This window comes from Sciurus vulgaris (assembly GCF_902686455.1).
Source record: "Sciurus vulgaris genome assembly, chromosome: 2".
Taxonomy (NCBI): Eukaryota; Metazoa; Chordata; class Mammalia; order Rodentia; family Sciuridae; genus Sciurus; species Sciurus vulgaris.
The window spans coordinates 6,890,178-6,902,915 of NC_136462.1; the positions used below are offsets into that span (position 1 = coordinate 6,890,178).

At 59.2% G+C, this 12,738-nt stretch overlaps 1 protein-coding gene across 1 annotated transcript; it reads right to left on the reverse strand.

Annotated features, from left to right (window-relative positions):
- Positions 1 to 37: 37 nt before the first annotated feature.
- Positions 38 to 4,202, reverse strand: SLC25A47 (solute carrier family 25 member 47). Its single transcript, XM_079129531.1, has 6 exons — positions 4,063 to 4,202; positions 2,356 to 2,399; positions 2,027 to 2,098; positions 1,196 to 1,378; positions 724 to 1,024; positions 38 to 461 (listed from the first exon to the last, which is right to left on the reverse strand). Exons 1-6 carry the CDS (start codon positions 4,088 to 4,090, stop codon positions 181 to 183), a joined length of 909 nt encoding a protein of 302 aa, XP_078985657.1. The 5' UTR covers positions 4,091 to 4,202; the 3' UTR covers positions 38 to 180.
- Positions 4,203 to 12,738: the final 8,536 nt, after the last annotated feature.

Here is a 12,738-nt window from a genome sequence, read left to right on the forward strand (position 1 = left end):
CTGGCTCAGCAGCCCCTGGGGCCAATCCTGGGAGGCAGGTCAGCAGACAGCCAAGCTCAGGTCTCAGCCCAACTGCTGCAGGCTGGCCACCAGCTGTCCTGGGTGATGGCCCTGTGGGGTCCCACCCCACCCACTGCCTTCCTCCTCCATTACCTCTTCCTCTGGCAGCCACTAGACTGGCTATGGGAACAGGCCTTTGGTGAGCCTCAGCACGGCCTCGTAGGTGACAAAGACTGCCATGTTGACGGGGAAGGCCCTGCAGCAGTTGACCGCCAGCCCCCTGAAGAGCACCCTCAGCCCCTCCTCCCGCACACTGGTCACCACGCAGTGCAGGAGACCCCGGTAGCGCTGCTGGCCCTGCCCATCCGCCTGCAGGCGAGACTTGATCACGTCCATGGGGGTGGCCACAGCCCAGGCCAGGACCCCTGCACAGCCTCCAGCCACCAGCACACCCAGAACATCTGCAGGAGAAAGGACATGTACCCTGCCTGGGGATGCAGCCCCAGTGGAGAAACTGAGGCTTCAGACAGGGAATGTGACTTGCCCAAGGTCACACAGTTACTTGGTGACAGAGCAGGTCTGTCTTCCCACCTCGGGAAGTGGGTTAAAGTTCCCACTCTGGAACCAGTGTACAGTTTACACTGACCACGGCCTCCTTTCCGGCCTCCGTTTCCCTTGAGCTGAACCTCCTCCCACCCGCCCGCAGGTCCCTTGCCTGCTCACCTGGCTGGCTGTGGCCAGGGGGAGTGAGCCACTCACAGAGGATGGCATAAGAGAGGAAGTAGGTGGCGAAGGAGTGGCCTTCCCGGAGAAGCAGGGCCGAGCTGCCCTTGTAGAGGCCCCGAAGCCCCTCCTCACGGGCCACGGTGATCAGGCAGTGCAGTGGCCCGCGGTACTTGGGCCCAGGAACCAGACTCGCAGGGGGAGCAGCTGAAGGCCCTGAGGCCGAGGGCCGCCGCCGCTGCGCCTGCGCCTGCGTCTGCAGGCGGACCTTGGCCACCTCAGTGGGCGACGTCAGGAATACCTGGGGCAGGAAGAAGGCAGGTGGGACGGCGCCGCCAGCCCTCCCACCGCCCTGCTTGTGCTGCCCAGGGCAGCCCAGGGCTCGTCCTCGTCCCGCTCCGTCAGGGCCTGCCCTCACCCAGCTGGCTTTGCCCACCCGCAGCCTCCCCGAGGGCCTCCCGCGCCCACTCACTCGGACGAGGCCCGAGGCGCATCCCGAGAGCGTGACGTCGGCCTTGGCAGGCTTGGCCTCGGCGCTGCCGTACCGGAACCGGCAGATGTGCGCCAGGCAGTGGCGGTAGGTGCCGAAAGACACCGAGGAGACCAGCGACACTGTGCACACGGGCAGCGAGAGGCCTCGGTAGAAGCCCCGCACCTGGTGGACGGGCCCGCGTCAGGCCAGGGTAGGGGCTGCCCAGCAGCGCCTCCCTGGGGTCCTGAGGCTGCTGATGCTCATCCCTGCCCTCCGGTCCTCACTCCAGGACCGCTGGCAAGTCACCTGCCACCACAGGCCTCAGTTTCCTCAGCTGTAAAATGAGGGTCACAAGTACTCAATTCCAGAGGCTGCGGTGAGGGATTGAAGAGACAGGCCAGGGCTGGACCCGGGCAGCTGTTCGATGATGGCGACAGGCCAAGCGTGTTCTGTCATTGCTGTCTCTTCATGAGTGAAACCCCCGGTTTGCACCAAGCCCCAGGTTCATTTTGGTAAATGCCCTTAGTCCTTCCTCTGGACAGGTCCTGAGCCCAGAAGTAACAGACCACACTGCCCAGAACTGCCTCCAGGGGGCGCCTGCCTTGGGAGAGAAGTGCCTCCCTGACCTTCGGAACCTCCTGTGCCATCTCCGGACCTTTTCCCGAGGCAGGGACCCAGTTCTAAGCCCCTCCGTGTGCAAGACACCCAGGCTGTGTCCTCAGAGGGATCCACGAGGGAGAGGGCCGCAGAGGCCCAAAGTGGGAATGAGCATTCCCAGGCCCGAGGCCGAGGCCCTGACAACCCCCTGCTCATCCCTGGCCCCAGGCCTACCCGCTCTTGGCGATATATGTCCCGGATGCAGTGCCAGATGCCTGTGTACTTCGGCTCTGTCTGGATCCTGACCTGGGGGAGATGTAGGCTTCAGGAAGGGGTGGCTCCAGGTCTAAGGCAAGGTCAACAGGACCTGGGGAAGGGGCAGAGTCACCCCCTTGATTGTCATAGGCATGCTGGGGTGTGGGCAGAGCAGGCATGGTGAGCCTTGAGGCAGGGTGAGAAAGCTGACACAGGCCATTCTAGAAAGGTCTTCTGACCATGGACGTGGTGCAGCAGATACTGAGGGTGGCCTAGGCAGGGGTCTCGGGGTGGGGCCATTGCCGCACCTTCACCGTGTCCAGGGGGTAGCCCACAGCAACACCACAGACGCCTGCAAGGAAGTAAGAAGACAGTGAAGTTGGGGGACAACCGGGGAGCTACGTGAGCCCATCTCACAGGAACAGGGCCTGAGTGGACCGCTGCTGGGGTAGATTCCCCCCAGCTGCCTTCCTAACTCCAGGCCTCATTAATCCTCATTTTTCAGATGAGGAAACCAAGGTTCAGAGCACCTTCCGCCAAGCTTGCCAGGGATGTCCCTGAGTCTTGGTCCAGTGGTGCCTCATTCTGTTGCTCTGACCTGGAGGGGACTTTGGCTCTGAGCCAGGCAACCTTGCCCTTGGCGATCAGTCTGAGGAGGGCTTTCCTGGGGGCCAAGCACCTCAGCGGCAGGGAAGGGCCCGGCCTGAGCGAAAGCTGAGTGGTGCTCAGGCTACAGCAGGGCTTGGAGAAGAGCCAGGGCTGCCTGCGACTGCGGTGAGCTTGGGGCAGAGGGCACCCTGCTCTGGTTTGGCGGGAGTGGCCCTGGTGGGCCCTGGGGCTGCCGGGGCTTGCCCGTCTCTCCCTCCTCACTTTGCCTCTGGCCACGGGGCCTGCCATCGCCATCCTGCCCCTCCACCGGAGCAAAAGCTGGTCCATCCGACCAGAACCTTCAGAAGAAGCCTTTTCCCTTTATGCCCTGCTCACCCGAGCTGCTTCGTCACAGTGAGGAGGCCTGCGCCGTGCAGAGGAGCCTCGGGCGTCAGCCCAGGCTTTGGACCAGCCCAGGGGCCTGGTGCTGCCATCCTGTTCCCCACCACCCTCCTGACACCAGGGCCTAGACCTGGAGCCTAGCACTGCCACAGGGAAGCCAGAGAGGGACAGAGCAGATCCCCGGGGTTCTCACTCTGCAGGGTGGTGGTGGAGGTGCTGGAGACGGAGGCGCAGGAGGCTGTGCCGGGCCTCCCGTTTCCCAGGACCCTACATGTCTACAGGAGTGAGCGCATGCAGGGGATGGATGAGGTCACCTGTGGGCCCCGTGGCCACCTCCACCCCAGAACTGAAGTCCTTCTAGGACAAGGCCCACATTCACGTCCCTGGGCCCTTTGGCCCAGACTTCCTGGTAGGCTCTGGAGCCCTTCCTGGCTGTGTGGCCTCCGCAAGGCCCTCCTTGGAGCCTCCTCCCAGTGCTGACACTCAGGGAGACAGCAAGCCTGGCAGGGAGGACCCCAGCAAAGCCCCTGAAGGGACCAGGGCCGAGCGCTGTGATCATGCCCCCAGAAGAGGGCCGCCCAGGCTGTTTCACAAGACAAGCGAGACCAAGGCCACCACACTCCAAACAGCCCTGCACCCCAGGCCTGGGGAAGTCTTTCGCAAGCAGCCCTCCCCTGGAGGGGAAGGAGCGTGGACAGCAGAGCTGGCCCAGAGCAGGCCAGCAGACCTCTCCCCACTGCGCCTGGCTGCTCCGTCCACGGGACTCTGGCCTCAGTCTCTGTCCAGGGTCTCCCATCCCTTCCCAGGGCTCAGTCATGTCTATACCAAGGACTCCCAGCCTCCCTCTGGCTCCAGCCCTCCCGTGGTCCCTAGCCCACTCTTGGATCCTGAGTGCCCTCTCCCAGTCAGTGCAGACACCTGACTCTTCCTCCCCATACACCCCACCCAGAACACTGTCCTGGGCCCAGCTCCCCCAGGACCCAGAAACAGCAGTTCCCCAAATGCCCACTGTCCCTCTCTGGTACCTCCAATGGCTCCAGCAACAAAATCCATGGACAACCTGGGAGGTGGGGAAGGCCCTGGCCCAGCTGCCCAGTCTTTGCCACCACTGTGGTGGCCTCAGCAGCTCCTAGGGCTTCTGGCAGGCATTAAATACCTGTGGTGGGGGCAGAGGACAGGAAGCAGCGGTCAATGCCCACGCCCACAGGCTTGGCTGATGGACCCTAGTCCCAGTGCCCTTGGGGCCTAGATGGCAGGAAAGTATGTGAGAGGTCACTGGAGTGGCCGTTCCCCCAGAGACAGGACCACTGTCCCCACCTCCCCCGGGTGGGCTCCAGTCATATCCGGGCTTCCTAGAGGCCTGGAGCTAGGGCTGTGGCAGCTCCAGCCCCTGCAAGCGCAAACTCCGGGCCCCCAACACCCCTGGGCTTGCTCGGGACTCCTGCCAGGGAGCCCTCAGTCCCTCTCACTTATTCATTCAACAGACACTTCCTGACACCACTCGCCCTCAGCCCTGGCCAGCGTCTGTGTGCTCGCAGCCGCATCAGAGGCAGTGGACCATCCTGTCCCCTGGGGAGATGCAGCTTAGGGGAGTCGAGGTGGCCACAGGCCGGGATCCAGGCCCTGTCCTCGAGGAGCTCTACTTGGCAGGGCGGCATCCCCCAGGACCTCCCGGGCACAGCACCTCCCTCCCCAGAGGTCCCAGTCTTCTGCGCCCTCCGCGTCTGTCTCCCCAGTCCCAGGGCCAGGGGTTCCAGCACGCTGCCACGGCTGTGAAGCAGCGACCTGGCACCTGTGCACCTTACGGTTCACCTCCCAGCCCAGAAGGGAAACACGGCCGCGCTGCAGCCCCCTTCTACAGACGGAGCCGCTGAGGCCCACGGGGTGTCCCCAAGCCCTGTGAGAAGGCAGGGCTGGACCTGCTTCCCAGGCGCCCTCACAACCCACATGCCTGCTGTCCAGGGAAGGTCCAGGGAGGGCCCTGGCATCGAGAATTTGTTGGGTGGCTATCACCCGGCCCCTGCAGGGGCTCAGCACAGGCCCTATGTGACCCAGGCTGCAGCCCTGCAGGGTCACTTGAGGGGGGCACCAAGGCTCAGGGAAGCCATGCACTGGCCAGGGTCCCATGGGAACCAACTGAGGAGCCTCTGGCCAGAAAGCTGGTGGGACAGGGAGGAGACAGGTGTTGACTTCTGGGGGCCCAGTGGCTCTGGTTGGCTGGCCCTCAGGGTGGGGCAGCAGGGGCAGGAAGCCACGTGTCCACCTGTTTTCTTGTCCTCTGATGGCTGACCTCCAGGCTGGCCTTGAACAGGTTGAGCGCTGACTGACGGGTGACCCCTGACTGGCGTCTGTTTGTGGGCAAGTGGGCAGTGCTAGCTTAGCTGCCATGTCAGAGGGCAGAGGACAGAAGTGGCCCATCCAAGACCGTCCTGTTGTTCCTCAGCGTCGGGTCAGGAGCCCCACTGTCCACATTCAAATCCCACTCCGGCTCGGCTTGGAGACCCTGGAGAAGTCCCTCAGCTTCTCTGTGCCTCTACTTTTGCGTCCACAAAATGAGGACAGCACCTGCTTGGTGCCTGTGAGCACTCAGGGCAAGTTCCAGGCACGTCCCTGTGGACTCAGCTCCAGGTGCTGAGGGCTGCATTAGTGGCAGCATAGGGTCTAGAAGGGAGGAGGTGAAGATCTGCTCTGAGCCTCAGGTTCAGCTGTACGTGCTACACCAAGAAGTCATCGCCTGGGACAGCGAGGGAGTCTGGAGCATGTGGTCTACTTGAAGGAACAAGGAGGGTTTAGCTCCGCATTCCAGTGCAGTAAGTTCCACCCACCCCTGGCACTGGAGTTCCCTGGACGCCCTTCTCCTGTGCCCCACGGTTAGAGGGTCATCCTGTCCTCTGTCACCCTCTAAATGTCACATTCAGATCCACTTGCCACCCTGTCTGCACTGCCCTGACTACACTGGTGTCCCTGGACCCCAGCCCACTTGCCCACGCCCTCTGCTGGTGAAACCAGCAGGGCCTGCCCGGTGCCCGTGTCTATGACCCCTCAGGGCCCTGAGCCAGCGAGAGCTCACAGAGGCCCTCCCTGGCAGGTCTGCTGTGCTAGGCGGGGAGACGGAAGCAGCAAATAAACACGCAGAATGCCAGGTTTCAGGGACAGTGGGGGTGGGAGGGCAGGTGAGGTCAGGACGGCCCGACAGGGGACACTGGAGACAAGCAAGGCTCCTGTCCCTGCAGCCAAGCTTCACCTGCGCTTTGCCTCTTGAACAAATGCACAGCTTCACCCCTGCTCCCCAGACACCACACCCCCTTGCCTAACTGCTTTGGGCCGCCCGTCATTCCAGTCTGCTTTGTGCGGCTGGCAGGCAGGGCCATGCTGGATCTGACGGCACGCCCACGGCACTGGCACAGGGCGGCATCGGGGCCGGCCAAGCGGGAGGTCATGGGAGAAAATGGGGTGGTGGCCAGGTGGACAGATGCAGGGATGGACAGACAGGTGAAAGAACAGAGGGAGGAGGAGAAGATGGACTGATGGATGGGGGAACAGAGAGAGGAAGGGAAGGGAGGGGGAGAGAGGGAGGAGAAGCAAGTGGGGCCAAGTCTTAATGAAGTAGACTCCAGGTGATGAGTAGAGGACTTTGTTGTAGCCCATATTAAAAAGTAGCAAAGGACTGGACAGGTGTGCAGTGGCCCAAGACCATAACCCCAGCTGCTCAGGAGGCTGAGGCAGGAGAATCTCAAGTTCAAGGCCATCCTTAGCAACTTAGCTAGACCCGGTCTCAAAACAAATGAAAAAGGCTGGGGATGCAGCTCACCGGGCATGCCCGAGGCCCCAGTACTGCAGTCAGAGGAGGCAGCCAGAGGACTCCAACAGAGCAGCTTGGGGGACCCCTCAGCCTAGCTTTGATCTGCCTCTCCCAGTGTGTGACCTTTGGTAGGATGCACAGCTGCTCCAAGGTTTGATTTTTCCAACAGGCATGGATAGAGGCAGAGCCCAGGGGGTGCCTGAAGGGACCGCCCCTCTGAGGAGCCAGGGCCACCGTTTCTCTACGCGCACCAGAGCCTGGCTGTGTGTGTCTGGTCCAGGCTGACTCCTGGGGGCGACAAACATCACAACCATGCTGGGCTGGGGGACAGACCCTGGGAGGGCACAGCCCTACAGAGCAGTTTCTGGCTGAGGCCATAGGAAGGCTGAACAATTAAAAACTGCACTCTGACTTTTCATAACAAAAGGAATAACTATAAGTTATTAAGATGCAGGTGGAAGACAGAGCCAGGTGGAGGAAGTCCCACAGCCAGGTTTGGTGACCTACCTCCCAGGGGGACTAGGCAAATGTTAATGTCCTCTTTTCAAATATTGCTTTGCAATTTGCTTCCTTCCTATCACCATGACTCAGTGGCCTTGCCAACTGAGTACCGGAGGACCCATTTCTCGCGTATATCCACAGCACTGGAGATGGCCAGGGCTCTGAGCCAGGCAGCCTGGGCTTAGCCCCTGCCTGGGAATTTTACCAAGTAGCACCAGTTCTCGAAAGAACCCAGGGGTATCAGCCATGAAGCCTCGGAGCTATGCCTGGCAGATGCTCTTATGCCTGTTATAACTTAACTGCAGTACTGAGGCAGGATCTGCCACCAGGGATGATCACCGCTTTCTGCAGCAGGGTTAGTCAGATGACTTCGAAGGCTCCTGGCAGTGGTCACTGGGTGGGCAGAGATGAATCTTGGAGCCACTGTTGCCTTGTCCCCGAGCCAGCAATCTGGGATGGCCTCCAGCTCCTGGTTTTGTCTCTTGATGGTTTCCAGGCACGGAAGCCCTTCCCAGTTACTTCTTGCAGCACCTCCTGCTGGCCACATTTCCAGACCCTCTTGCTCTGCCCCAGGGTGTGCTCAACCCTGAGTTCACTGAGGACAGGACTGAGAAGGTCCCTGGTCCTGGATCTCGGGGTTCTCACTTGGACAAGATGAACTCTGACACCGCCCAGGTCCAAGGCTCAGGAGGCTGGACTGGGGAACGGGGAACCCTCTGGAAAGCAGGTCGGAAGACACCCCATCCTGGATGTTTTGAGAAAGGTAGCCATTGCCTTCTGCCAATCATTCATTCACTCATTGGCTACAGTGCACACCTACTATGCCAGGCCCACGCTGGGCACTGGCTCCAGAGATGCCCCAGGCATTACCCTCTTCTATCCTCTCTCACCTGCAGTCTTTGGCCCTGCTGAAGAGTTTACCAAATTGGGGCTGGGGTTGTGGCTCAGTGGTAGTGTTCCCCTAGCACAAATGAGGCACTGGATTCCATCCTCAGCACCACATGAAAATAAAGGTATTGTGTCCACCTACAACAAAAAAAGTTTAAAGAGTATATCAAATATCTATTACTGCTTAACAAATCGCTCCCAAATTTTGCAATTTAAAGTGAATGCAAAGGGGCAGATATGATATGTAATGTGAACCAGTTTAGAGAGCTAGTGTACAACGTGAGAACCATAGGCAAAAAAATCACACTGTACATGGGATTCATGCCAATAAGTAGATTTTATTTTTTGGTACCAGGGGTTGAACCCACGGGTGCTCCACCACTAAGCTTACATCCCTGCCCTTTCTTTCTTTTCTCTTTCTCTTAATTGTGCACAAGGTCTTGTTGAGCTGCCGAGGCTGAGCCAGATGTAGTGGTGCCCACCTGCAATCCCAGGCTCCGGAGGCTAGGCAGGATGATGGCAAGTTCAAAGCCCGCCTGAGCAAAACCAAGGTGCTGCGCAACTCAGTGAGACCCCACGTTTAAATAAAATACAAAATAGGGTCAAGCGCTCCTGAGTTCAATTGCCAATACTAAAAACAAACCAAAATTTAAAACAGGTTTAGGCACCTGTGGACGCTCAGCTGGGTGGCTCTGGGTGGTCTCTGTGAGGCCACAGTCACCTGAAGACTTGACTAGGGTGACTTACTTCAGGACTGGAAGCCACACCGAGAGCCAGTACCCTCACAGCATGGTTCCTGGCTTCCCCAAGGAGAGGGAGGGAGGGAGGGAGGGAGGGAGGCACCGGCTGGGCTCAGGACCCCACCCTTCTGTGTTCACTAGTGGTATCACCAGGCCCGCCTCAGGGTGGGGCAGCCTCTACCCTCTAAAGCAGGGAGTGCCAAGGAATTTTCAAGCCACCACAAAGAGCAAGGAATGGATGTGGCAGCCCCTGCAAGGGCCCAGAAGCCTGTCTGGGGTTGTTCTGGAGGCTTCAGGCAAGACCACCGAGGGCGCGGGGCCTTCCTGGCAGGGAGCATGGTGGACCAGCCCAGTCTGGCCTGACGGGCAAGGAACGGCCTGGCGGTGGGGCTGGGAAGGCTTGGGGCACCTGGAGTACGTGGACACACATGGGTGCAGGCAGAGGTCACTGGGCCGCGGTGAGGGAGGGAGTGACAGGAAGGGCCTTCTGAACCAGCTGTGGGCGGGGCGGGGCCACACCAGCAGGGCCTGGCGAGTAGGTGCTCAGTGACATGGGGACAGGGCCGAGGAGCTGCCTGTGTCCTGTACTTGGACAAGGCCCAACGTGGGCACCCCCTGCTGTGACACAGAAGCTGAAGGTCAGACACCCAGGAGACCAAGGACAGGAGTGCTCTGGGGGCTCCAGAGGGCAGAGCCCGGTGCAGGAGGGCTGGGGGCAGAGGGGAGACTGGCTGCGCCACCCTCCCTGTCCACTGCCCCAGGAAGATGCTGCTGGTGCTGGCTGCAGCCTGGCAGGGCGCGGCTGGCCAAGACAGCATAGGCCAGAGACTGGAGCATGGAACTTATTCTGTTTCCCAGGGTGCAGGATGTTGATCACGTTTCTCCTGAGCCTCTTCTCTGCTGGTCTCAGGGGCTGCCAGTCCCTGACCACTCCCCCTGAAGGGCATGCCTGCTGTGACCATGCCTGGCCCTGGCAGGCTCTGGGCCCAGCACACAGTGTCCTCCCTGCCAGCTGCTCCCCCTCCCCCTTTCCCAGGGTGCCAACTCCAACTTGCCCTACCAAGCACCAGCCAGAGACCAGGCAGGAGCACAGTGCCCTCCTGTGGCCCCTGCCCTCAGGCACCTGTTGACCTGGGACAGCCTGATCATCCAACATTTGCCACTACGTCCACAGGACCCCAGAGGGCATGCAGGTGGGACTGCACAAGGCCCGGGCCACACAGGGAGGACTGAATGGGTAGCAAGTGTCCTGTCCGCAAATAAGCGGCTGAGCTCCTCCTCCAGTCCAGTGTAGCCCGCACCCTGACGGGCTGGCCTGGGGACTCCCGCAGCGGCTTTTGTTTGAGAAGCATTTGACTACTTGTCTATTTCTATCAGTTCCCATCTCGAGCTTCTAGCCAGGTGGAGGGGCACACCTTGGGGTCTGCAGCAGGACTGAGTTCAAAGCCAGCCTCAGCAACTTGGACACACCAATCTCAAAAGAATAAAAGGGCTGGGGACATGGCTCAGTGCTAAAGCACCCCTGGGTCCAGTCCCCAGTACCACCCATCAGCACACTGAGTTTCTGGTCATCTCCTAACCACCCATGCCTCCCCGAAGGCCAAGTGAGTTTGGAAAGGCACTGGAGCGTGAGGGGCTTGCAGCTCACTGTGGGAAACCTACCAGAATGTACTTCGTCCCAGGCTGGTGGCAACTTTGAGCTAAGTAGAGATGCCCTTCGATACTTAGCTACTTATCAAATGAGCTCCTACCTTCATTTCCTACAAAGCCAAAGTCATCTTGCCACAGAAGCATGGAACCAGGTAGTGTACTGCCAGGCCCCTAGAATCCTCCCAGACCATGTCACACTAAAGCAGACAGCACGTGAGGTGTCACAGGAAGGATCTGAGCTGAGATATTTGGAGACACTGAACCTGAGTCCCAGAGCCCCTAAGGACTCTGAAAAAACGTTGGCTTAAATGCAGGTCCATCTGACCTGCTCCTGGGGCCTGGAACTCTGCCTCTCAGCCCTGTGGACCTATGGGGCAGCCTACTCAGCAGCAGAGGTCAAATGAGGACAGACAACATAGCCAAAGCCACAGGCTGAGCCTCCACCAGGCTGCCTGCTTGGGTTGAGGCCACTGCTGCTTCAGCGGGCCTGTCTCTGCATCCCTCCCTGGCTTCTCACTGTGGTGGAAGGTGGTCCAGCAGGGGCTCTGTGTTCCTGATCATTTTAATTCTTAAAATACATCTTAGAAAAATTGAAACCCTCTCTTGCCTTTCTCTCACAAGCCACTCGTCCCTGGAGAAGGGTCAGCTGTCAAACCAGCAGAAACCCCCTTCCTAATGCCATCACGTTGTGGGGTAGGATTTAAAACATGAACAGCGGTTGGGGACACAAACATGGAGATCACTGCAGAGTATGCACGTCTGTAATCCCAGAGGCTGAGACAGGAGAATCGAGAGTTCAAAGCCAGCCTCAGTAAAACCAAGGTGCTAAGCAACTCAGTGAGACCCTGCCTCTAAATTAGGGCTGGGAATGTGGCTCAGTGGCCAAGTGTCCCCAAGTTCAATCCCTGGTACCAAAACAAAAACAAAAACCTGCAGAGGGTTAGCCAAGTCCCTTCTGAGGTGAGAAAGTACGTTCTGGAGATATTCATGCAAAGTTGGGGGAGGGGGAATGAGCTTTGGGGGTGCAGTCAGTACAAAGGCCCTGAGGTGGGTACTGCAAACCTGAGTGGAGCAGCCAGGGGACAGATGAGAAGTGAGGCTATAGCCAGGTCACCCAGGGCCTCAGAGGCCCATGGTACGGAAATGGGAGCCACTGACAGCCCCACTTGTCATTTAACGGATTCCAGTGGGGAGAGCAGAGTACTGGCTTCTCCTTTTTATCTGCTGGTGCTTGTTTCCCCACTAGGCCGGTCTTGTGTAAGAAATGATCGAATAAATTACCAAATGAAAATTCACCCTTCTCACCGATCTGACTTGTCCTGTGACAGTCTCATGTCCCACCTCCCTTTTGTCCTGCAGGGTGAAAGGCAGGCTGTGTGGGCAGCACGTCATTTGCTCCGTGTTGACTTCTGTTCTTCTCTCTGGTCTCTTTCCAACCACCATGGAGGTAAAGGAGGTCAAGGACCGTCATCTGTTGTGTCCCCAGCACCAGGCACAACCACACCAGAATGAAGAACTCTTGGGCAACGGGACTCTTTAGGAAGGTGATTTATAAAGCCCATCTCAGCACCTGCTGGAGTCCCCCACCCAGTGCCCACTGAGAAGCCCTGGGGCACCTGAGGTGAGCAGGTCAGACCCTGGACCCACCTTAGTGCTCCCCACCCCCCACCTCTCCTCCCCTGCTGACTTGGCCCCAGGCTGAACATCAGCTCCCTGCCACCAGCTCACTGTCACACTGTCCTGCTCTCCTGGCAGGGCCACAGCTAGAGGCCTGCACGCCTCACCTGGATCCCTGCACAGGGCCCACACGGGGCCTCCCTCCAAGGTTTCTGAATCTCAGCTATGGTTTGTCTACTGTGTACCAGGCTGCTGCTTGGCCCCTTCCCAAGATCCCCAAGGAGGCAGAGCATAGTGCCACCCACACCCCAAGTACAGCATCCACTTAAAGGTATGCATGGTCTCTTGAAAACAAAGCAAAACAGGTTATCATTGTCATTGAATCAATTTTTATGTAATTTTTCCTTTGTCTTGTTAATGTACTTGATTTTTCTCCCAAATCTTCAAAACCAGGGCTGGTGTGCAGGGACTGGTGTTTACCACGCCAGCTCTGGAGCAACCCA